The sequence below is a fragment of the Haliotis asinina genome, chromosome 1 (assembly GCF_037392515.1).
Source record: "Haliotis asinina isolate JCU_RB_2024 chromosome 1, JCU_Hal_asi_v2, whole genome shotgun sequence".
Lineage (NCBI taxonomy): Eukaryota > Metazoa > Mollusca > Gastropoda > Lepetellida > Haliotidae > Haliotis > Haliotis asinina.
The window spans coordinates 33,957,679-33,981,052 of NC_090280.1; the positions used below are offsets into that span (position 1 = coordinate 33,957,679).

Sequence of the window (23,374 nt, forward strand, 5' to 3'; positions counted from 1 at the left end):
TGAACACCACTACAGTAGAGTTACTTCCCTTTGACATGGCAATACAAAAACATACGAACGTATACAAGTTTCAAAAGACTTTATTACAGTTTGTAGACATAAAAACTTGAATATTCATATAACAACCAATCAATGCATACAGTCATGTCTGGATATATTATACGTACATGTAACAAAACTCACTGTGAAAGAAATCTTGGAGATTAAGCGATTGTGGCCGGTCGTCTCCAGCACGCTGGATGAAATGCTTGACGAGATATTTCTGGTAGTGGGTCTTGAAAGTTCTGCGATGTGGTGCCTTGGGGGCAAGAAATGAACTTTCACGTTGGTCAGTTTGGCAGTTTGTATACTGAACAGCAAAAGAAACACAACTCTGACTTTTTGTCAAGCTTTTAAATAGAACACATAAACATGAGAGCTTACTTTTATGAGATTTTAATTTTTTCGGAACTTGTGTTTCTTTGGCTGTTCAGTATATGTCTCTCTCTCAAACTTGTTATGTTATAATACACTTGTCAATATTGCAAGGTTATGGCCTCCTCATCTAAGGTAATACTCATCATATTAGGAACTTATTTAAGTTGTTTGAACATCAATGAAATATTTCAGAAATTCCTGCATGGTATATTATCTTTGTGTTATCTTTTGCTTAGGTTATAGAAGTCAAATTTTGGGCCATGGAATTATTGTTTAAGCAATTTACTTTCAGAGATAGGAGTCAGACTGGCTAGCAAAATTTGGAAACCATTTCTCACACTGGTAAATATACACCATCAAATTTTGGCTGTTATTATATTACAAAGCATCCAAATGTTTGGACAGAGGTACTATACACTATAAGCTGTGTATCTGCATAAATTGTGCAAATATTTACGTGAAAACTCAATTCCTTTTAGGTCCATTACGTACAAGATTCAATTTCAGCACCTGAACCTGGATGTTGCAGTCTTTCTTGTCATATCCTCATATTGCAGATCAACAATAAATAACAAACATGTCAACAAACATTACACTTTCACAATTAATGGGAAATGTCTAAACACCAAGTTGAGTTTGAGTGTGATGGATACAGTTTATTTGGTTAGTCAAATGAAAATTGATACCTAATTAAGGTGAACACAAGCGGGTACCTCACTCAAAGAATCAAACTTCTCTGACTTTTCAATCCATTTTCACATTTATTCTGATTACAAACATATCTTCCCTTCTTTTCCATATTGATGTTATAGTGAAAGATATCAATCTGGAAATTTAGATATCAATCCTTTATTGGAGATATCATTCATTAATTTTTCATATAAAATAACACATTCAGATATCTTAAAATGTTACAGTTATTTTTAATAGATGTTTCATAACATCTCTTATTGTGTTTAAGATATTGAAACCGTTACCTTCATAATGGAGAAATTCTTATTTGAAATTAATTGATGATGTCTTAGATTCAGGTTATGGAGTTATTATTTAGATTTATCCACATATTCATTACAGATTATCATTAATTTAAGATATACCAGCTACGATATTTTACTTTCAGTTAGGGGGCATATGGGATAACCCCCTTACATGGGTACAATGTGTGAAGCCCATTTCTGGTGCTCCCCACATTGATATTACTGGAATATTGCTGAAAGCTCTATAAAACTAATCTCACTTACTCATTTAAATTCAGTTAGAGACATTGTTCAAATCATAATATTCACGATACGCGACTGTGGATATATTATGGTGTGGACAGAGAATGTTGCCAACTGGGATACTGACGTCAGTGAGCCTGACCACATAATCCCTGTTAATAGTGTTTTGTTTGTTTTTTCTCCCTCTCTCTCTCTCTCTCTCTCTCTCTCTCTCTCTCTCTCTCTCTCTCTCTCTCTCTATCTCTCTCTCTATTTTAAAGGTTGATTTATTTAAAGATGTAAATAGCAATATTTCAGATGTATGTATGAAGACGGTCTGTGAATATATGATTCAGGCTAGTGTTTTGAAATATGAACATATAAAAGTAAAAATATGATAAACAGAAGTTGGAATACTATGATATATAAAGATTGTAAAGTGCATGTTCCTTGGGACATTCTTGTGAATAGGAACCATATGCATTAAAAAAATGGGAGCCAAAGCTTTTGTTTTCTGCGGGTCCTTAGGGTTGCATTTTTTTTCAATCACCAAACCCGCTATTTCACCTTAAAACATAGGGCCTACACATTCTTATCGGGACCCACGTTTTATGGTTCTGTGTCCTTTAAGGGCCTGCAACATGTCAGGGTTAAAGGTAAACACTGGGTTACTGAAGACCAATTCTAACCCGAATCTTCACGGGTCTACTGCACTTCGAAGATCCCATATGTGTGGCGATCCATTTTCATATTCATATATTAAAGATATTCTATAATTGTCAGTATTATACTTAAAGATATCAGTGTTAAAAATGAAGTATCAGTCACTGATTGGAGATCAATGTATACACCTGGAAATTAATCAAGCAACACCCCAATTTTTTCTATTGGAGCAACTTTGAAGTGTTCTGACAATCAAAATATGCCGGGTTGATATAGTTTGACACTTTTTTATTCAACAGACGATCTCTGACAAACAACTTAAAGGGAAAAAGTATCAAGACTTTGCTTTATTGCAACGAAATCCAAATTCTTAAAACTGTCTTAAATTCATGAAAAAATGGACACAATTTACTATTCATCCACAGACGTTGTTGTCAGGTGTATTAACACAAATGTCACATGGAAAGAAAGAACAGTCATCTGAGAGTCTGCACACCGACTTTCATCAATATCTAGTGTGTCCTCCCTGCGCACGCACCACCGATTCCAGACGCCTCCTCATTCCTTGGATGAGTCTCCGGATCTGATTCTGGGGGATCCTGTTCCACTCCTCATGCAGGGCAGCCGTCAATTCGTTGAGATTATGGACTGGTGGGTCTCTCTGCCTCACACGACGGCCAATAAAGTCCCACAAATGTTCAATGGGGTTGAGGTCAGGGCTCATGGCAGGCCATGGAATTCTGTCAATTGCATTTTGCCGCAAAAAATCATTTACAGCATGCGCCCTGTGAGGTCTAGCATTGTCGTCCATAAATATGGGTCTCGTTGCCAGAGGATGGTTCTCAAAATGAGGTACCACAGCCCTGTCAAGAACCTCCTGTTGGTAACGAACACCGTTAAGGTTGCCACGGATGGTAATGATATCCAACTTGCAGTTCATGGAAATGCACCCCCATACCATAACGGAACCTCCCCCAAAGGCCACAGTCTCCTGGATGTTCCGTGGAGCCATTGCTGTGTTCCTCTGCCTCCAGACCCGAGTACGACCGTCCACCATGTGCAGCAAGAACCGGCTCTCATCTGAGAAATGGACCTTCCTCCAAGAGGCAATGTTCCAGTGCAAACGGTCATTACACCAGGCCAGTCGGGCTGCCTTATGGGCTGGAGACAGTCTGGGTCGCTTGATTGGCCTCCTTGCCCGGTATCCTGCAGCTTTCAGACGATTCCGAACAGTCCTGTTCGAGATGGGTCTCCCTGGAAGCCACTCCTGTCTCAACCGAGAGCTCGAGTCGAAGGACCTGCGCCGTACAAGTCTCAGTAAAGCTCTGTCCTCCCGGACTGTGGTCTTCCTGGGTCTTCCTGGTCTAGGCAGGTCTTTAACTTCATTAGTGGCCCGGTATTTTTTCAAAAGTTTTGAAATTATGGAATGATGTCGTCCGATTTGAGTCCCGATTTGTCTTAGAGACATACCAGCATTCCTCATGCCGATTATTTGCCAACGAGTGGCCTCTGATAATTTCCTACGTGCCATGACATTGAAATGAATGAAAAACCGAATGCAATCGACAACCTGCGCTTGTAAACACCCCAGGGAAAAAGTGCATTTTTCGAAAGTTGAGGTTAAAGCAATGCACGTGCGCTGTGCAAGCTTCACGCGCGTCATATCAACCCATGAAAAGCTCATGCTGTATGTCAATACATCAAAATTGAATAATCAATCATCAAAATTACTTCGTTAAACTTTGTTAAGTTTTTATGTGTCTTTGAATTTGGTGTTGCTTAATTAATTTCCATATGTATAGATCTTGTAAAGAATGGGTGGTTTAATTTTATGCTGCTGTATGGAAGCAGTCTGTAAACCATGCAGACATGGCTTTATTCGCTGCAGACATGGCTCTATTCCATGCAGACATGGATTTATTTCATGCAGACATGGCTTTATTTGCTGCAGACATGGCTCTATTCCATGCAGACATGGATTTATTTCATGCAGACATGGCTTTATTTGCTGCAGACATGGCTCTATTCCATGCAGACATGGCTTTATTTCATGCAGACGTGGCTTTATTCGCTGCAGACATGGCTCTATTCCATGCAGACATGGCTCTATTTCATGCAGACATGGCTTTATTTCATGCAGACATGGCTCTATTCCATGCAGACACGGCTTTATTCGCTGCAGACATGGCTCTATTCCATGCAAACATTGTTTTTTTTTCTCTCTCTTTTTTAAAGGTTAATTTATTTATGGCTCTATTCCATGCAGACATCGTTCTTCCATTCATACCATAAACGCTGACTATACTTGTGGTTGGAAGCGGTCAGACTCGATGACTAATGTGATCTGTTCCCAATTGCGAAGATCGATGCTCACGCTGTTGATCCCTGGAATGCCATGCCCAGACTATTATTTACAGATCGCCGCCATATAGCTGGAATATTGCTGAGTACGGCGTAAAACTCACCCACTCGCACTTCTATTTACAACACTCCAGACCAGAGGACTAAACACATTGTCTTTACCAGGCTTGAAAAAGACAAAGAAGAAGCAGGACACAATTAGGTGACTCGCCGTAGCTGGAACATAAACAATGGGAAGTTGTCACTGTCGAGTGCAAGAGTTTAGTTTTACACTGCTTCCAGCAATATAACGGTATATGACACCAATGAATGGGCATCACACATCGTACCCATGTTGGGTCACTGGGGGACAGAGCATCAGTGTGACTTAATATAGATTAAAAAACAGTTTCTCAAAACAAGACCAATAATCAAAAAGGTCTCTGTTTCGACATTCATTTCTTTCTAGTGTCAATGAATACGTCTCAGGGAAGTTCACGGACACAAAGCATTTCTTCTTGTAGTTAATCTGTCAGCTGAAGGATGAGGACTATTTAATTGATACACAACTTCTTTGTTTTGTCTTGACGTTTCGACACAGATCCTAATGTCGTTGTCAAGCAAGTGATGACGACATTAGAAAAGTCGCTAATATAAAACAAAGAAGTTGTATATCTCTACAATAGTCCTCATCCTTCGTCTACCCAACTTCTAGAATGCAAATCAAAGAAGTTGTATATCTCTACAATAGTCCTCATCCTTCGTCTACCCAACTACTAGAATGCAAATCAAAGAAGTTGTATATCTCTACAATAGTCCTCATCCTTCGTCTACCCAACTTCTAGAATGCAAATCAAAGAAGTTGTATATCTCTACAATAGTCCTCATCCTTCGTCTACCCAACTTCTAGAATGCAAATCAAAGAAGTTGTATATCTCTACAATAGTCCTCATCCTTCGTCTACCCAACTACTAGAATACAAAACAAAGAAGTTGTATATCTCTACAATAGTCCTCATCCTTCGTCTACCCAACTTCTAGAATGCAAAACAAAGAAGTTGTATATCTCTACAATAGTCCTCATCCTTCGTCTACCCAACTTCTAGAATGCAAAACAAAGAAGTTGTATATCTCTACAATAGTCCTCATCCTTCGTCTACCCAACTTCTAGAATGCAAATCAAAGAAGTTGTATATCTCTACAATAGTCCTCATCCTTCGTCTACCCAACTACTAGAATACAAAACAAAGAAGTTGTATATCTCTACAATAGTCCTCATCCTTCGTCTACCCAACTTCTAGAATGCAAATCAAAGAAGTTGTATATCTCTACAATAGTCCTCATCCTTCGTCTACCCAACTTCTAGAATGCAAATCAAAGAAGTTGTATATCTCTACAATAGTCCTCATCCTTCGTCTACCCAACTACTAGAATACAAAACAAAGAAGTTGTATATCTCTACAATAGTCCTCATCCTTCGTCTACCCAACTTCTAGAATGCAAATCAAAGAAGTTGTATATCTCTATAATAGTCCTCATCCTTCGTCTACCCAACTACTAGAATACAAAACAAAGAAGTTGTATATCTCTACAATAGTCCTCATCCTTCGTCTACCCAACTACTAGAATACAAAACAAAGAAGTTGTATATCTCTACAATAGTCCTCATCCTTCGTCTACCCAACTTCTAGAATGCAAAACAAAGAAGTTGTATATCTCTACAATAGTCCTCATCCTTCGTCTACCCAACTTCTAGAATGCAAAACAAAGAAGTTGTATATCTCTACAATAGTCCTCATCCTTCGTCTACCCAACTTCTAGAATGCAAATCAAAGAAGTTGTATATCTCTACAATAGTCCTCATCCTTCGTCTACCCAACTACTAGAATACAAAACAAAGAAGTTGTATATCTCTACAATAGTCCTCATCCTTCGTCTACCCAACTTCTAGAATGCAAATCAAAGAAGTTGTATATCTCTACAATAGTCCTCATCCTTCGTCTACCCAACTTCTAGAATGCAAATCAAAGAAGTTGTATATCTCTACAATAGTCCTCATCCTTCGTCTACCCAACTACTAGAATACAAAACAAAGAAGTTGTATATCTCTACAATAGTCCTCATCCTTCGTCTACCCAACTTCTAGAATGCAAATCAAAGAAGTTGTATATCTCTACAATAGTCCTCATCCTTCGTCTACCCAACTACTAGAATACAAAACAAAGAAGTTGTATATCTCTACAATAGTCCTCATCCTTCGTCTACCCAACTACTAGAATACAAATCAAAGAAGTTGTATATCTCTACAATAGTCCTCATCCTTCGTCTACCCAACTTCTAGAATGCAAATCAAAGAAGTTGTATATCTCTACAATAGTCCTCATCCTTCGTCTACCCAACTACTAGAATACAAAACAAAGAAGTTGTATATCTCTACAATAGTCCTCATCCTTCGTCTACCCAACTTCTAGAATGCAAATCAAAGAAGTTGTATATCTCTACAATAGTCCTCATCCTTCGTCTACCCAACTACTAGAATACAAAACAAAGAAGTTGTATATCTCTACAATAGTCCTCATCCTTCGTCTACCCAACTACTAGAATACAAAACAAAGAAGTTGTATATCTCTACAATAGTCCTCATCCTTCGTCTACCCAACTTCTAGAATGCAAATCAAAGAAGTTGTATATCTCTACAATAGTCCTCATCCTTCGTCTACCCAACTACTAGAATACAAAACAAAGAAGTTGTATATCTCTACAATAGTCCTCATCCTTCGTCTACCCAACTTCTAGAATGCAAATCAAAGAAGTTGTATATCTCTACAATAGTCCTTATCCTTCGTCTACCCAACTACTAGAATACAAAACAAAGAAGTTGTATATCTCTACAATAGTCCTCATCCTTCGTCTACCCAACTACTAGAATACAAATCAAAGAAGTTGTATATCTCTACAATAGTCCTCATCCTTCGTCTACCCAACTTCTAGAGTACAAATCAAAGAAGTTGTATATCTCTACAATAGTCCTCATCCTTCGTCTACCCAACTACTAGAATACAAAACAAAGAAGTTGTATATCTCTACAATAGTCCTCATCCTTCGTCTACCCAACTACTAGAATACAAATCAAAGAAGTTGTATATCTCTACAATAGTCCTCATCCTTCGTCTACCCAACTACTAGAATACAAATCAAAGAAGTTGTATATCTCTACAATAGTCCTCATCCTTCGTCTACCCAACTTCTAGAGTACAAATCAAAGAAGTTGTATATCTCTACAATAGTCCTCATCCTTCGTCTACCCAACTACTAGAATACAAAACAAAGAAGTTGTATATCTCTACAATAGTCCTCATCCTTCGTCTACCCAACTACTAGAATACAAATCAAAGAAGTTGTATATCTCTACAATAGTCCTCATCCTTCGTCTACCCAACTACTAGAGTACAAATCAAAGAAGTTGTATATCTCTACAATAGTCCTCATCCTTCGTCTACCCAACTTCTAGAGTACAAATCAAAGAAGTTGTATATCTCTACAATAGTCCTCATCCTTCGTCTACCCAACTACTAGAATACAAAACAAAGAAGTTGTATATCTCTACAATAGTCCTCATCCTTCGTCTACCCAACTTCTAGAATGCAAATCAAAGAAGTTGTATATCTCTACAATAGTCCTCATCCTTCGTCTACCCAACTACTAGAATGCAAATCAAAGAAGTTGTATATCTCTACAATAGTCCTCATCCTTCGTCTACCCAACTTCTAGAATGCAAATCAAAGAAGTTGTATATCTCTACAATAGTCCTCATCCTTCGTCTACCCAACTTCTAGAATGCAAATCAAAGAAGTTGTATATCTCTACAATAGTCCTCATCCTTCGTCTACCCAACTACTAGAATACAAAACAAAGAAGTTGTATATCTCTACAATAGTCCTCATCCTTCGTCTACCCAACTTCTAGAATGCAAAACAAAGAAGTTGTATATCTCTACAATAGTCCTCATCCTTCGTCTACCCAACTTCTAGAATGCAAATCAAAGAAGTTGTATATCTCTACAATAGTCCTCATCCTTCGTCTACCCAACTACTAGAATACAAAACAAAGAAGTTGTATATCTCTACAATAGTCCTCATCCTTCGTCTACCCAACTTCTAGAATGCAAATCAAAGAAGTTGTATATCTCTACAATAGTCCTTATCCTTCGTCTACCCAACTACTAGAATACAAAACAAAGAAGTTGTATATCTCTACAATAGTCCTCATCCTTCGTCTACCCAACTACTAGAATACAAAACAAAGAAGTTGTATATCTCTACAATAGTCCTCATCCTTCGTCTACCCAACTACTAGAATACAAATCAAAGAAGTTGTATATCTCTACAATAGTCCTCATCCTTCGTCTACCCAACTTCTAGAATGCAAATCAAAGAAGTTGTATATCTCTACAATAGTCCTCATCCTTCGTCTACCCAACTACTAGAATACAAAACAAAGAAGTTGTATATCTCTACAATAGTCCTCATCCTTCGTCTACCCAACTTCTAGAATGCAAATCAAAGAAGTTGTATATCTCTACAATAGTCCTTATCCTTCGTCTACCCAACTACTAGAATACAAAACAAAGAAGTTGTATATCTCTACAATAGTCCTCATCCTTCGTCTACCCAACTACTAGAATACAAATCAAAGAAGTTGTATATCTCTACAATAGTCCTCATCCTTCGTCTACCCAACTTCTAGAGTACAAATCAAAGAAGTTGTATATCTCTACAATAGTCCTCATCCTTCGTCTACCCAACTACTAGAATACAAAACAAAGAAGTTGTATATCTCTACAATAGTCCTCATCCTTCGTCTACCCAACTACTAGAATACAAATCAAAGAAGTTGTATATCTCTACAATAGTCCTCATCCTTCGTCTACCCAACTACTAGAATACAAATCAAAGAAGTTGTATATCTCTACAATAGTCCTCATCCTTCGTCTACCCAACTTCTAGAGTACAAATCAAAGAAGTTGTATATCTCTACAATAGTCCTCATCCTTCGTCTACCCAACTACTAGAATACAAAACAAAGAAGTTGTATATCTCTACAATAGTCCTCATCCTTCGTCTACCCAACTACTAGAATACAAATCAAAGAAGTTGTATATCTCTACAATAGTCCTCATCCTTCGTCTACCCAACTACTAGAGTACAAATCAAAGAAGTTGTATATCTCTACAATAGTCCTCATCCTTCGTCTACCCAACTTCTAGAGTACAAATCAAAGAAGTTGTATATCTCTACAATAGTCCTCATCCTTCGTCTACCCAACTACTAGAATACAAAACAAAGAAGTTGTATATCTCTACAATAGTCCTCATCCTTCGTCTACCCAACTACTAGAATACAAATCAAAGAAGTTGTATATCTCTACAATAGTCCTCATCCTTCGTCTACCCAACTACTAGAGTACAAATCAAAGAAGTTGTATATCTCTACAATAGTCCTCATCCTTCGTCTACCCAACTTCTAGAATGCAAATCAAAGAAGTAATCCGTCAGTAATAAAATGTATCAAAATGTTTGGCGAACAAAATTATTACAGATAATAACAGTAACTGTGGGATCATTGGGCTAGGTACTCGCTTATCGTGTTCGTCTCAACTGTGAGTCAGAATTTTCCTTTGAGTAACAAAATAGAATGTACCCATCTCATTCAAACCCAAACGGGGATTTTGCGTGCTATTTGCCATTAATTGTAAAACAATAATGAGTGAGTGAGTGAGTTTAGTTTTACGCCGCACTCAGCAATATTACAGCTATATGGCGGCGGTCTGTAAATAATCGAGTCTGGACCAGACAATCCAGTGATCAACAACATGAGCATCGATCTGCGCAACTGGGAACCGATGACACGCGTCAACCAAGTCAGCGAGCCTGACCACCCGATCCCGTTAGTCGCCTCTTACGACAAGCTGAGTCGCCTTTTATGGCAAGCATGGGTTGCAGGTTTAATGGTTTGTGTTTGTATCATTTGTGTTTGATCTGTAATATGAGAAACGATACGAAAGAATACAGTTGCCAAGTTCAAGTGCTGAAATTAACCCCTCAATATACCTTAGTTATTTTATTTATTTTTGTTTATACGCATCTGTAAAATAAAACTTATTGAGTATTTACACACATTCAAGCGTACTTGTACGTAATAGACTTGATGGAAACCGAGTTTTCACTTAAATATTATGTTTTGTATAATGCATTCAGATCTGTACCGTTGTCAAATAAAGAAAGGTTGGTTGGTCATTGTAAGTGCTACCTTAAAATGAGCTGCTAATGAAATTGTTCGGCACCTTTAGGTTGCTCGGTTCCTTTAGTGAAACTATATGCATGTCTGCAAACAATGATCGGGAAAATTGTCTTAATCACAAAATATATGGAAGAAGTCATCAATAAAATATCGTATTTTTTTGTTGATCATCAACTTTTAAAATGCTAACTGAACCGAAATTGTGCGCATCATTACTCTGTGCCTATTTCGTATCCTGAAAGCTGAATGATCCTACTTTTACACTTTAGTTGCAGGTGGGGGCCCGTTCACCTGTAATTAACTGGGTCACCGTGTTCTAATGAGTCTCATAATTTGTTCACTTCAGCTATTTTAGCATTATCGACGATAATTGTCATTTCAAACCCTTAACTCGACTTTAACGAAACTCAAGTACATAACAAGTGTTATTGTTATTATAACCAGTATCCATCTTTGTATGCGCAGACCCACTGAAAATACCGACATTAGTAGACACGACCCAGTCTCTATTCGGGACACGGTCACGTGACCTTCAGGTATGAAAACGCAGGTGAAAATCAAGGTGTAGAACTATACTTCATTCAGTGTGGTTTCGCCTTGATATTTTGCGATCGCATGGTGTCATAATAAACACGGGTGTCCAGAATGGATAGAATATTAATTGTGGTGGTTGCTGCTACTCTGGCGACAACAGGTGAGTTGAAGGGACAAAAGTAACGCTGTTTGGTGTTGGTATTTCCGGATTCGGTTTAAAATGGCGGCCGAGAAAATATGTTGACAGAAATGAATCATAGTTGATATGCTCTGTTAGCTTAACGTGACATACTCTTTTATTTCCACACTCATTGAACATAAATTTATGTTTTACTCCTAATGTCCAGTAAATATTGACAAGAAAATATTCTTGGGCTCCATTTTTGTTCGATTGGCATCGTCAATGTGGAAGATATAAAAACATGAAATAAATCATAGATTGGCCTCATGAGTAGGCTGTGCAGCTTTTATTTCCTAACAGCATTTGGGATTAGAGTAGACTCAAGGGCAACAGAATTTATATTGGCACAGACGACTAGTACGAACTGACTCAGCCGGATGATGATGGTGGCTCAGGCATCACTAATCATAGCATAGGTTGACAGTGAGCCCAGTTAACTTCAACTTTCTCCTAAGCCCTTGGATCCCATTCCCATGGTTATCAGGGTTAATTATCCCTTTTACCAAGCACCATTTAATGATCCTAAGGGATGGGCAACCATTAACAATAAGACAAGCTTTAATGATCCTTAGGGTAATTTACCCATTTCCAGTATACCATCCTTTATGGATCCCTAGTGTTAGGTACCCCTTTCCAGTATACCATCCTTTATGGATCCCGAGTGTGTGGTACCCCTTTCCAGTATACCATCCTTTAAGGATCCCTAGTGTTAGATACCCCTTTCCAATATACCACTCCTTTATGATCCTGAGAGTTTTGTACTCCTTTACAATTACACTGTCTTAAAGAACAACTAAACTCAATTTTTTGGTACTCTTTTTACCACTGCATATGAAAGATTTCTGGTTAGTCATAAACGGAACACCATTTCTTTAAAAAAAACCCTTGCGGTTAATTAATACCAAGCGCTTAAAAGTTGCTAAAAAGCCGTCTGCTTCTCTCTCACTTGAAAACGAAACCGCAGACTGGTTACGTAACTGTCGCCAGAGCCCTACAGTGACATCACAGAAGGAACAATTTTCTGTTAGTTGTATAGAAAATGTGTAGGAAGCTCGTCATTTTGCTGATTTCTCGATGTCACCAAAGACATGCCGAATTGTTGTGTTGTCGTCGTTTGCTCTTTGGGGTCGGGTGATGGTGTCACTATGCACAGATTTCCACCGGAAACCGTAGTTTGTGCTAAAATTGGTTGTGTGTGTGTGTGAAGCGAGCGTTGTTGAAGCCTGTGTTATGTACTAAATCGGATGGTTCGCCCCCATGCTTGCCATGCTTGCCATTCGACTAATGGGATTGGGTGGTCAGGTTTGCTGACTTGGTTGACACATGTCATCTGTTCCCAGTTGCACAGATCGATGCTCATGCTGTTGATCACTGGATTGTCTGGTCCAGACTCAATTATTAACAGACCGCCGCCATGTGGCTGGAATATTACTGTGTGCATCTTGAAACTAAACACACTCAGTTTTAACGTTGATTATCCCTGCATACAGCTTCTAGTGACTAAAGTGATGACATGAATACTCCTTGGAACTATGTAGGAAACAGAGATAGTCGTTGAAGTACCATGAGTTGCTTGAATCCAAGGAAATTGGTCTACCTTTTGTTATGGGTTATCCTTGGCCTAGGTTTAATTCATGGAATTTAATATGTTTACAAATGTAATGTTTATAATATAGAATTGGTTTGTTTTACATCTAGGCTGTGATATGGAACAGATCTGCACTTTTAGATGGATATTTAATTGTAATTACATTTAATTATATGGTAATCTTAATTAAGGAGTCAGATTCGATTTTCGATGAATTAAAACTAATCGTTGCAGCCCGATATAGCCAATGTAATGGAAAAACTCACTCACTCACTCACTCTGAAAACTGTTCTTCCTTTCACGAAGGAACCTTTAGTAAGGTTTACCATGTTCTTATGCAATCCACTACGGTTGCATTGGTACTTTGTGAAAGGAGACCCAGGCTAATACACTACAAATACATAGTAATCCATCTGTCTTCACTTGCACTTGTATTGTCACATCTTTAATTTACAGTATGGAGTTAGGAATTAAATATTTTTCTAAAGTCTTGTCATTCGTTGATTCCAGTTGTTGCTCAGGATCCAGAAATTGTGGATGAGATTTGGCCAGAAGTTAAACCTGTCGGACGAACTGCTCGGCTCAACTGCACAGTGGCCAACAAACTAAGTCATGTGGTAAGTGTCAAGGCACCCAGTCCCAAATCTCCAGTACAAGGAGATAGCCTAGTGGTTAAAGTCTCAAGTAAAACCTGTGTTCGGTTCCCCAAACCTCCGGCAATCCAGGTTAGAATTCAGGCCATCAGCAACCCATGCTGATTACGGGATTTTGTGGACACTCAAAGGCTTCACGAGAGCATGTCTCCATGTTCCAATTGTTCAGGTCAGTGCTCATGATGTTGACCACTGGATTGTCTGTTCCAACCAGTATTAAACAAAGGTGATGGGGTAGCCTGGTGGTAAAGCGTTTGCTCACCATGCCGAAGATCGGGGCTGATTCTCTGTGCGCTTGGGTACAAAATATGAAGCCCATTTCTGATGCCCCCAGCCATTTTATTGCTGGAATATTGCTAAAAATGGCCTAAAAACCATATCTACTCACTCACTATTAAACAGAGTTGCCATGTAGTTGAGCATTACTGTAGGCAGCATTTAACCATTAACAAATTATAAATAAAACGGAAGACATGTACTGGTTTTGATATGTTTCAAATCCCAGGTGCCCAGTTGATTTATATCTAAAAAGGGCACTTATAAGGATACCCAAAAAAAGGGGAGGGGGACATGAATGCAACATATTTTCCCATTTATGTCAGGAACCAGTGAAGCTGAGGAGACTCTGGTGATTTACTTTATCATTATGGCATTGTACTTTGTTGGCTTTGCAAAGAAGTTTGATGAAGAACTTTTTTAACAAAATAACATATCTTCCTACTTGGCCAGGGAAAATATGTTCTGGAGTATGTAGATAAATCCTGGAGATAATAGATAAATCCTAAGATGATGTAGGTAAATCTAGGGCAATAAAGGTAAATCATAGGAAATGTTGGTAAATCACAGTGAATGTAGGTAATTTATGGGAATATAGGTAAATCCTTGATGGTTTAGGTAAATAGGGGTATATCAGTGAATGTAAAAATATTTACAAGAACGTAATGGTGCTGCCATTCTTTTCAAACTGAAATTCATGAGTGTGGGATACTTAACACTTAACAGAGCCTGAGAACACAGAAGAAATCAAATCTGAGAAAACAATAGGGTTAATCTACTGAAGGTATCTCACTTGTTCTTCTCCTTCAGGTGACATGGGAACATATGGACACCAGCCAGATTATCAGTTTAGATGAGAGCATCGATTTGTCCTACAACCCCATCGAGGGAGGCAAGAGAAAGTACGAGGTGCAGACGAGAGGCCCGGAAAACCGTGTCACGTACATGTTGATAATCCGTCGACTTCGGCAGCAGGATGCTGGCAGATATAGATGCTACGTGAAGATCCAGGCACTCGCTTCCCCCAAATGGCCAAGCAAGATAGGATCCCTCACTGTACAGGGTAATACTCAGATATGTTTAAGTCGCAGCTTTCTTTGTGTATATTTTCCCGTGAAGATCCAATTTAGAATGGATCTTCAGTAACCTATGTTTGACATACGACAGTTTGTCAGGCTTTCTGACTTAGCTGACACTTGTCATAGTATCCCATTTGTGTATGTTCCGGGTCATGTTGTTGATCACTGAATTTTCTGGTCAAGACTCGATTATTTCAAGGGTTAAAATATCCCATTGCCTGACGTCTGGGACAAGTCAGTTCTCAATTCAGGCAATCAAATAATGCTATCTTACTTGTCTGTGGGCATTCTTTTCCCCGAGAAGTTTTTTTTCATATATTCCTACGAACCTGTGTTCTAATATGACCTTTTCTAGGTGCAAGGAGGGATTAAAAAATCCCATCGCTCAAAGCCCGGGACAAGTCAGTTTTCATTTCGGGCAATCAATAATGGTATCTAACTTGTCCATGGACTACTAGATAATTTCCACCTATGGTTTCAAACTGCAAATAAACTTGGAGTTTATTTCATATCTGCTCATACTGTAGCTGTTACATTTCCCAATAATAGTAGTTTAGAGTTATTGCTCTTTGAAATTTATCACTCTTCGAGAAATAGTCCAGTAACCATTAACATCATACATTGTGTCATAAATTCAGTGCAAGTGGAAAATTTGGACAAGTTACTTTCTTTAAAAAAAAAATTGAACCCCTGTTCAAAGGTTCAGGATTCGTGATTGGCTGCAATCAGATTTGCTTGTGCAATCAGCAACACTGCTTCAAAAGTGATAATTCGCAAGATCTCAGTAATTTCTGTATGCATCAGGAAAAGTAGAACCTGTTCCAGGTTGCGATTTGCAAACGTTTCTTCTAGGCAGAACTCAGTCATGTAATAGGCGATCAATGGCGTCTTGAAAACTTAGCCATTAAATATCTTTTGTGTCACATCAACACTAACCCCGGCACAGGAGGAGTATTTGTGGTGTGATATTTGCTTGTATTAGGTAAGTTGGATCTCAGGTGATGTAACACATGTTCTGATTGGATAGAAAGAAGGAAGATAATCTGTGTTTCGATTTCTTTGCCACTAGGGGATTTTACAAGGCCAGGTAATGATGGCTATATTACTTATTAGTACAGATATTTGTAGGAAGATATAACAAGAAACCTCTGGGGGAAGAGAATGGTCCATGAGCTACTAGATTACAGTTTCAAACTGCAAATAAACTTGGATTTCATTTTATATCTCAGAATGTAGCTATTACATATCACAATGATAATAAAGTAGAGTTATCTTTCTGAGCTATTTTTCCCTTCTCAACGAAGAGCCCACTAAACATGAACATCAAGTACCATGTTGATTTATTCTTGCATAATTACATCATGATTATGTCATAAAAATCAGGGCAAGTGGAAAATTATTCAGGACAAGTTACTATTTAAAGTTACTTGTCTTGTGGCAAGAGATTTTTCTAAAAACATTTTGAACCCCTGTTTTTACAGACTGACACCATACAGGTGGAATATTGTTGAGTGCTGCATGGTGCTAAACTCACTCACTTGCCCCTTTTGCCTTTCTGACATGTCATAGGTATCAGGGTTCGCACAGGCATGAAAAGGCATGAAATGTGAATTTTTTTTCCAGTGATTTGCTAGAAAAGGCCCTAAATTTGGCAAGAAATGATTTCCTTTATATTTATCTGTACCCTTGGGTTAAGTGTCCCCACCTGTATTTGTTCGAAGAAAACAAAATTTAAACAGTTTCAGTTGTAATAAGGCTTGTTGTTTCTCATATGTTTCTGTTTGAGGGGAACTTAATGAAAATTTGATTTGAAATATTTGATGCATAATCATTGGTATTTATTTGTTTGTTGTTTAATGTCAAATGCAACAATATTCAAGTTATATGACAGAGGTCTGTAAATCATCGAGACTGAACCAGACAATCCTGGCTCCAGCAGTGAACCACAGAAGCTCCAATAATGTGAAATGAGGACATAGGTACATCTGGTGATGACAAATTCAGCGAGCTTGACCACCTGATCTTGCAGGGTTTTACATGATGTGTGAATTCTGCATATTTTATGCAACTAGTTTCGTAAAAGACTCAAAACATTATCATACGAGTCAAGCTTGACACAAATTTTAAGACTGTTACCATGGTGACCTTATTTTCAGTTGCACCATCGATCCGACCTGGTGAGACGACAACAGTGTTAGTCGTGGATCCATTGTCCAACTCCAACCTGACATGTTCCGCCACTGGGATCCCAGCACCAAACATCACATGGACCCGCTCTGATGGGTTCAAGCTGCCAACAGGTGGACCTCAGTTCAGGGTTAGTAGAATATGTTCCTTTTCAATCATGAATTGTGATGTATGTTGAAGGGAAGATTGTGTTTGGGGAGATGGAAGGGCTACTACTAGCTGTGGTCTTTCACTAGTGCCTGTAGCACAATAAGTAGTTGCGGGCCAACAGGCCATCTTGAATTTTGTTGTCTGTAATCACGCCTTGTTCACACAGGGAACAGTGCTGCTGCTTGTTGTCACCACAGTGAAGATAGTAGCTGTGGATTTTACTAGCCCATAGCACAATTTAGACATGATGGGCCAACAGGCCGTCCTGAATTTCAGTCTGTAATCACATATTGTTCACACAGGGAGCAGTATTGCCGCTAGTCAACATCACCGTGAATATGGGAGGTGTCTACCGCTGCGTCGCAGACAATAACATAAAGCCACCAGCAGAGCATCTGGCAGAGGTGTTAGTGTTTCATCCACCAACGGTGCGTGTGGTGCAAGACTCGGTCGGACAAGCCCAGAACAGAAGGTTCTGGGCCAAGCTGGAGTGTATCACACAAGGTATGACAATTTCTCATTCAACTTCCACTATTTATGTCGGGCCAGTGGTGCTCGACTGGTAAATTCATCAGGACCATTAAATGAGAAGTTTCTAGTGGTCCTAGTGGTCAGTGAATTTTGTATCCAAAGTTATGTAAATCTACAAATGTTATTTTGGAACATTGAGGTACAGACAGGGTCATTAACTATTGTCCACTCACTGGTCTTGTCTAATGGGAAAAGTTAGATTTTCAAGGTTTCTTTCCGTGAACTTCTTCTCACTTGAAAAGCATTTTTTCTGACTGCTTTTAAAATCAGTAAAGTGCCTACTGTCTACAGGGATATTGGAACAAAACATTTACCCCTGGGACTTGTGTCTCACAGATTAGTTTGAGCAAAACTACAAATGAAATTCTCAATTACTGAATTAAAACTCATTGAGTTTGGCATTTTGAGATTACTCTCTGATTAATAAGTATTACTAAAGAAACTGTTTACAAAATAACAGTGTTCAGATCTACATCAAATGCGCATCTGTTGCAATATGAAAGTTGCCTGTCCATTAAAAGTGTTTCCTATCAAAAAGAACAAGGGTTTGCAAATTGCTGAAATTACCTTTCACAGGATATCCTGCTCCAACTGTAAGATGGGAGCGGATTGTAAACGGCGGCCGAGCACCAATCAATGACGACGACAAGTTTGACTTCAACAAGCAGACCACTGACAACCAGAACCTGAAGGCAGGTGAAGAGTGGTACACGCTGAAGGTGAAGAACGTGCAAGCCAATGACTACACTGATTACTTCTGCATTGCCACCAACGCCAAGGGGTCCAGCCAGGCCACCATCACAATGTTTGGTATGTGTGAGTTTGTTAGGATAGAAATGCAATTTGTTTCGGCATAGGGCATCAGTCAGATAGCTTAGCTGTGCCTTAGTGAAAATGAGTGAGTATGGTTGTATGCCGCTTTTAGTAATACTCTAGCAACATCATGGTAGGGGACGCCAGAAATGGGTTTCACACATTGTACTCGTGGGGAGTCGAACTTGGGCCTTTGATGTGACAAGTGTACTTGAACCACTGTACCTTGTGAAAGTGTACATGCCCATACGTTTTGATGATCCAATCAAACTTTAGACATATCAACAATTGTGTCATTTCAAATTGTTTGTTGAACAGATCAGAAGACATGCTAAATATAAACTTGACAGCTGGATTTCCTGACCACTGTCAAGACTGTAAGAATAGTTCTCCTTCAGTCATCTCGGAGCCATAAATAACCCTTGAACTACATTATCATCTCAAACAGATTTCAGTTATGTGCCCTTGCATGCATAATGGCCTTGTCCATATTTAGTTACAAGACTGAAGGTGCTGCCCATAAACAGCATGGTTGGGATGGGCCGGATCTGTGTGATTCTTGTAATGATGCAGTAGTCTTTTTTGTAATTTGTGCAATAGCAATTGGTAAGATCTGATTCATGGACTGGCTGGCTAGTCTGAGTTAATATTGAGTGCATGTCATCTTACCTGTCATATCCTGGCATTGTCTTGGTCAGATCAGGACATGAACAGGACTAGTTGTTTGCCTCAGTGAGTCCATGTATATCAGTGCATATGTGTCCATGTGTGTATGTATGCATGCCCATGTATGTGTGTACATGCACATACCATGTGTGCATCTCAATGTATGTAAGTATGTGTGCATGCATACACCAGGTCTGTTAGTATTACAAATACATGTCCCATGTGTTTGTGTCTGTGTGCATGTATGCATTATGATAAAAACAGAAGATTACATGTGAAATAATTATTTCTTCTTGTTTGGTTTCCAGAAACAACAGAGTGTCAGGGTCCAAACTGTCCATCTCTGTCAAGCTCCAAGGCCACCGAGGTCAAGGTCTCCCTCCTAGTAATGGCGATCACTTTCCTTGTGCCATATGTTGTCATTGCATCCGACCGCAGATAATCATCAGCAAGTTCTGTCAGTGACAGAATAGTTTTTATGTGTTTTTACATTAATTTGACAACATTCCATACATGATTTTGTATAATTTGTACATTCTACCAAATAGAAAGAACATTGTCCATCAATAAAATTTTATCACTGGGTTATTCACAAAACCATATTTGTCAAAATGTACTGGTAATATTCGGTAATACAACAGTCAAATCATTACAGCCTCATATTTAAATTGTTCCAAATTTCAGTCAGTCACATTTCTCATCCCACATGACCTCATTTGTAAAAATTATGTCAACCATTCATATCAGCTGTTACCATGGTTACAAATACATCTGCATCACCAGGTCTGGCGACTGATGTGTATCAACCTCTATTGGCATACTAGAACTGACAAATTTTTTAAGTACGAAAATATTTTAAATATTATTAAATGAAAGTAAAATGATATTACAGCTTTCTGTCAGATGAAATTGTATAAGATGTTAAAGACATGTTTTCCTACTTTTAAAAAAATTTCTAAATGGGTTCTTTAAGATGCCCACGCTCAGAGCATCTTCTCCAGAACCAAGGTGTCCATGGGCATGGATCATCGTGACAGTGAAATAACATAATCATAACAATATACCTTGCAATCCTCCTTTCTGGGCAAGTGGAACCTTTTCATATCAGCTATTTACAAGCAATTTCATATTGTATGTTATGCATTCATTGGTCCAGAGCATAGCCTGTTTTTCTGCCCTATTATCAGATACTTAATCCTTTTTCAGATTGCCTGGTTTAAACATACAAAAAATTGTTTTCATATGCCCACAAGTCAAATTACTTGTATGTTAGGATTCATACTTTTGGATTCAAATGCCTCCTTATATAAAGTTTGTAATTTGTCGCTCCAGCTGTTTTGTGGCAAAGAGCTCACTATGCAATAATTCAAGCATGTTAAATTTTGTGCTTGTTTCAATGTTAAGTTCGTGTGTTCACAAAATGTGTTTTAAAAGGTGTCTGCTAGAATTCACACTGAAGACTGGGTTCAATTCCTAACATTCCCAATGTTGATAAAAATTCTCGTTAAACTATAAAATTATTTTTTCCTTTTCCATTTGTGGCCTGGACCTAGATTTTCGATGCTCTTTTAGCACTAAGATAGTCGTAAGTGCCACATGTAAACATTGACTTTTGACTGTATCAGCGCTAAGAGAGCCTAAAAAATCCAGGTCCTGGTGTTTTTCCTTTTCTATGGAGTATATTTTTGTGTTCTGGTGATGCACATGGATTGTGTTGTCACATGTAAGTTGTAGAATTGTCGGCCAGTCATTTACTGGTGATACATACCCAGGACTTTTGATTTTATGTTTCTGACTTATGTACGTACAAACCAAACACTTGGTAATCATTTGTGATGGGTCTATTTGTACCTAGCAGTTGCAGCAGTTGATGAATATTTTGTTTTGAAAATACCTCCAATTGATTCCCTCTCAGATATACTGTTCGAGAACTAAAGCGCAGCCTGTTCCTATTGCTATAGGGTTAGTGGGGTAGCCAAGTCATTAACGTGCTTGCTTGTTACACTTAAGACCTGGGTTTGATTCCTCAAATAGGTGTCTCCTGATGTCATTTGCTGTAATATTGCTAAAAGTGGTGTAAAACTAAATTCACTCACACTACAACTGTAACATGAAAGAAATGGGTGATCCTGAACTTAATTTGAGCAGTATATACAATTCACAAGTTGCCTTTTCTTGTATACAAGACTAAATTCAGGAAATTCCACACAAGGTGACACAGTTGCCAACCTTTCCATCGTTTTTTTTTTTTTTTTGTATTTTTTGACAAATTTTCAGCAAAACTGTGAGAGTATTCCCTGTTCTTTTCCTAAACTCTTGCAAATATGATGCTGTTCATTGAGGGAAAATAGAAAGAACTTAGTTTCATAGACAGCATGAAGAGAGAGTTGTTGTTAAACCATAATCACAAGTTTGTCTGGTCTGTCAACTCTTATGAAGTCTATAGTCGCAGATATGGATCATAGTGTTTGTAAATTGTAAACTAAACATTGATTGATTAATGATAAATATCAGAGAAGTATCTGCTCTCAAAATGGTTAAAAAAGTTTTAAGGAAGTATTTTTGTATATGATTCTGAGGGCTGATGAATGGAGACATTACAGCATCATGATCAAAATTTAGAAGCAGCACCATGTATGAAGACAAAACTTTGTATATCGAGTGAATAAATTTTAACTCTCTTTTGTCACAAACGTTTATGTACAATATTATGGATAACACTATTAATATTGCTATTTTATTTATGAAGTGTATGCGAGCAAACTAAAAAAAATCTAAAAGACTTTTTGTAAGTGAACATTTTGTGCCAATAAAAGATTAGGATTTTAATTTTGAGTGGGGGATATTTATGTATTCTTGAAAAAAATGGCTTAGGTCTCTGTAAAACAAGAAATAGAATTGGTCTGGCCTTAACAGATCTTTACATCCATATGGAAGGTCAAGTGAGACATAGATCTTAATTGTATATAAGTAAAATGTCATTATTCATTGCTTTGATCTATTCTGTATATAAGCTCTGATTAGACTTTTTAGTTTTGTTTTCTTGTCAAATGTTAGCAGTATAAGGTGCTATTCCTTTTAGACTATGCTTTTAAGTGAAATCAGTTGAATTAGGTAATTTTATACAAGATTTTATGAAAATTTACAAAATAACTTTCGAAAATATAGTCACGGAGTTAGTTCGTGCATGTAATTTTCTATGTATGATATGGTTTTTTATCTTGAAAATGTAAATACTTTGATTCATTGATTATTACAACTGATGTATTTTGTATAGTGCAAGCATTTTATACAAAATAAAACATTTTCAGATAATCATCTAATGTCATTTGTTGAACTGAGAGTCTTTGTTCACTACTAGTCTTTGTAATAACTATTTTTTGTCTTTGTTTTGTTTAACAATCCTTTCAGCAATAATTCAGCTACATGGCAGCGATCTGTAAATAATTGGGCCTGGACCAGGTAGTCCAGTGATTAATAGCATGAACATCAATCTATGCATTTGGGATACAATGACATGTGTCAACATAGTCAGCAAGATTAGCCACCCAAACTGGTTAGTGGCGGCTCACAGTTAGCATGTGTGCCTGAAGATGAATTCTAACCCAAATCTTGAAATGTTGACTACTACCCTACTAGAAAAACTTTGTTGTATAATATTGATTCAGTTAATCTGTCATGCTCATATATACATGTCTGACAGGATTTATTAATCTTACTTTTTGAGTCATATATTTATTATGCTGTCAATGGATCAAAGGAACGTATCATCTCAGTTGATGCAGTTTACTCTGTTGCC

The 23,374-nt window shown here is 38.0% G+C and overlaps 1 protein-coding gene across 1 annotated transcript; it reads left to right on the forward strand.

The window, feature by feature from the left end:
• Positions 1-11,334: 11,334 nt before the first annotated feature.
• Positions 11,335-22,890, forward strand: LOC137290573 (lachesin-like). Its single transcript, XM_067821612.1, has 7 exons — positions 11,335-11,611; positions 13,731-13,837; positions 14,960-15,212; positions 17,385-17,545; positions 17,868-18,069; positions 18,673-18,906; positions 19,884-22,890. The coding sequence occupies exons 1-7, from the start codon at positions 11,563-11,565 to the stop codon at positions 20,015-20,017; spliced, it is 1,140 nt and encodes a 379-aa protein (XP_067677713.1). The 5' UTR covers positions 11,335-11,562; the 3' UTR covers positions 20,018-22,890.
• Positions 22,891-23,374: the final 484 nt, after the last annotated feature.

What these genes read in the sequence shown, in the direction of transcription:
- LOC137290573 (XM_067821612.1), top strand. Translation starts at nt 11,563, where the DNA reads ATGGATAGAATATTAATTGTGGTGGTTGCTGCTACTCTGGCGACAACA. An exon ending in TGCTACTCTGGCGACAACAG is followed by an intron (nt 11,612 to 13,730) that starts GTGAGTTGAAGG and finishes CGTTGATTCCAG; the next exon opens with TTGTTGCTCAGGATCCAGAA. An exon ending in CCAACAAACTAAGTCATGTG is followed by an intron (nt 13,838 to 14,959) that starts GTAAGTGTCAAG and finishes CTTCTCCTTCAG; the next exon opens with GTGACATGGGAACATATGGA.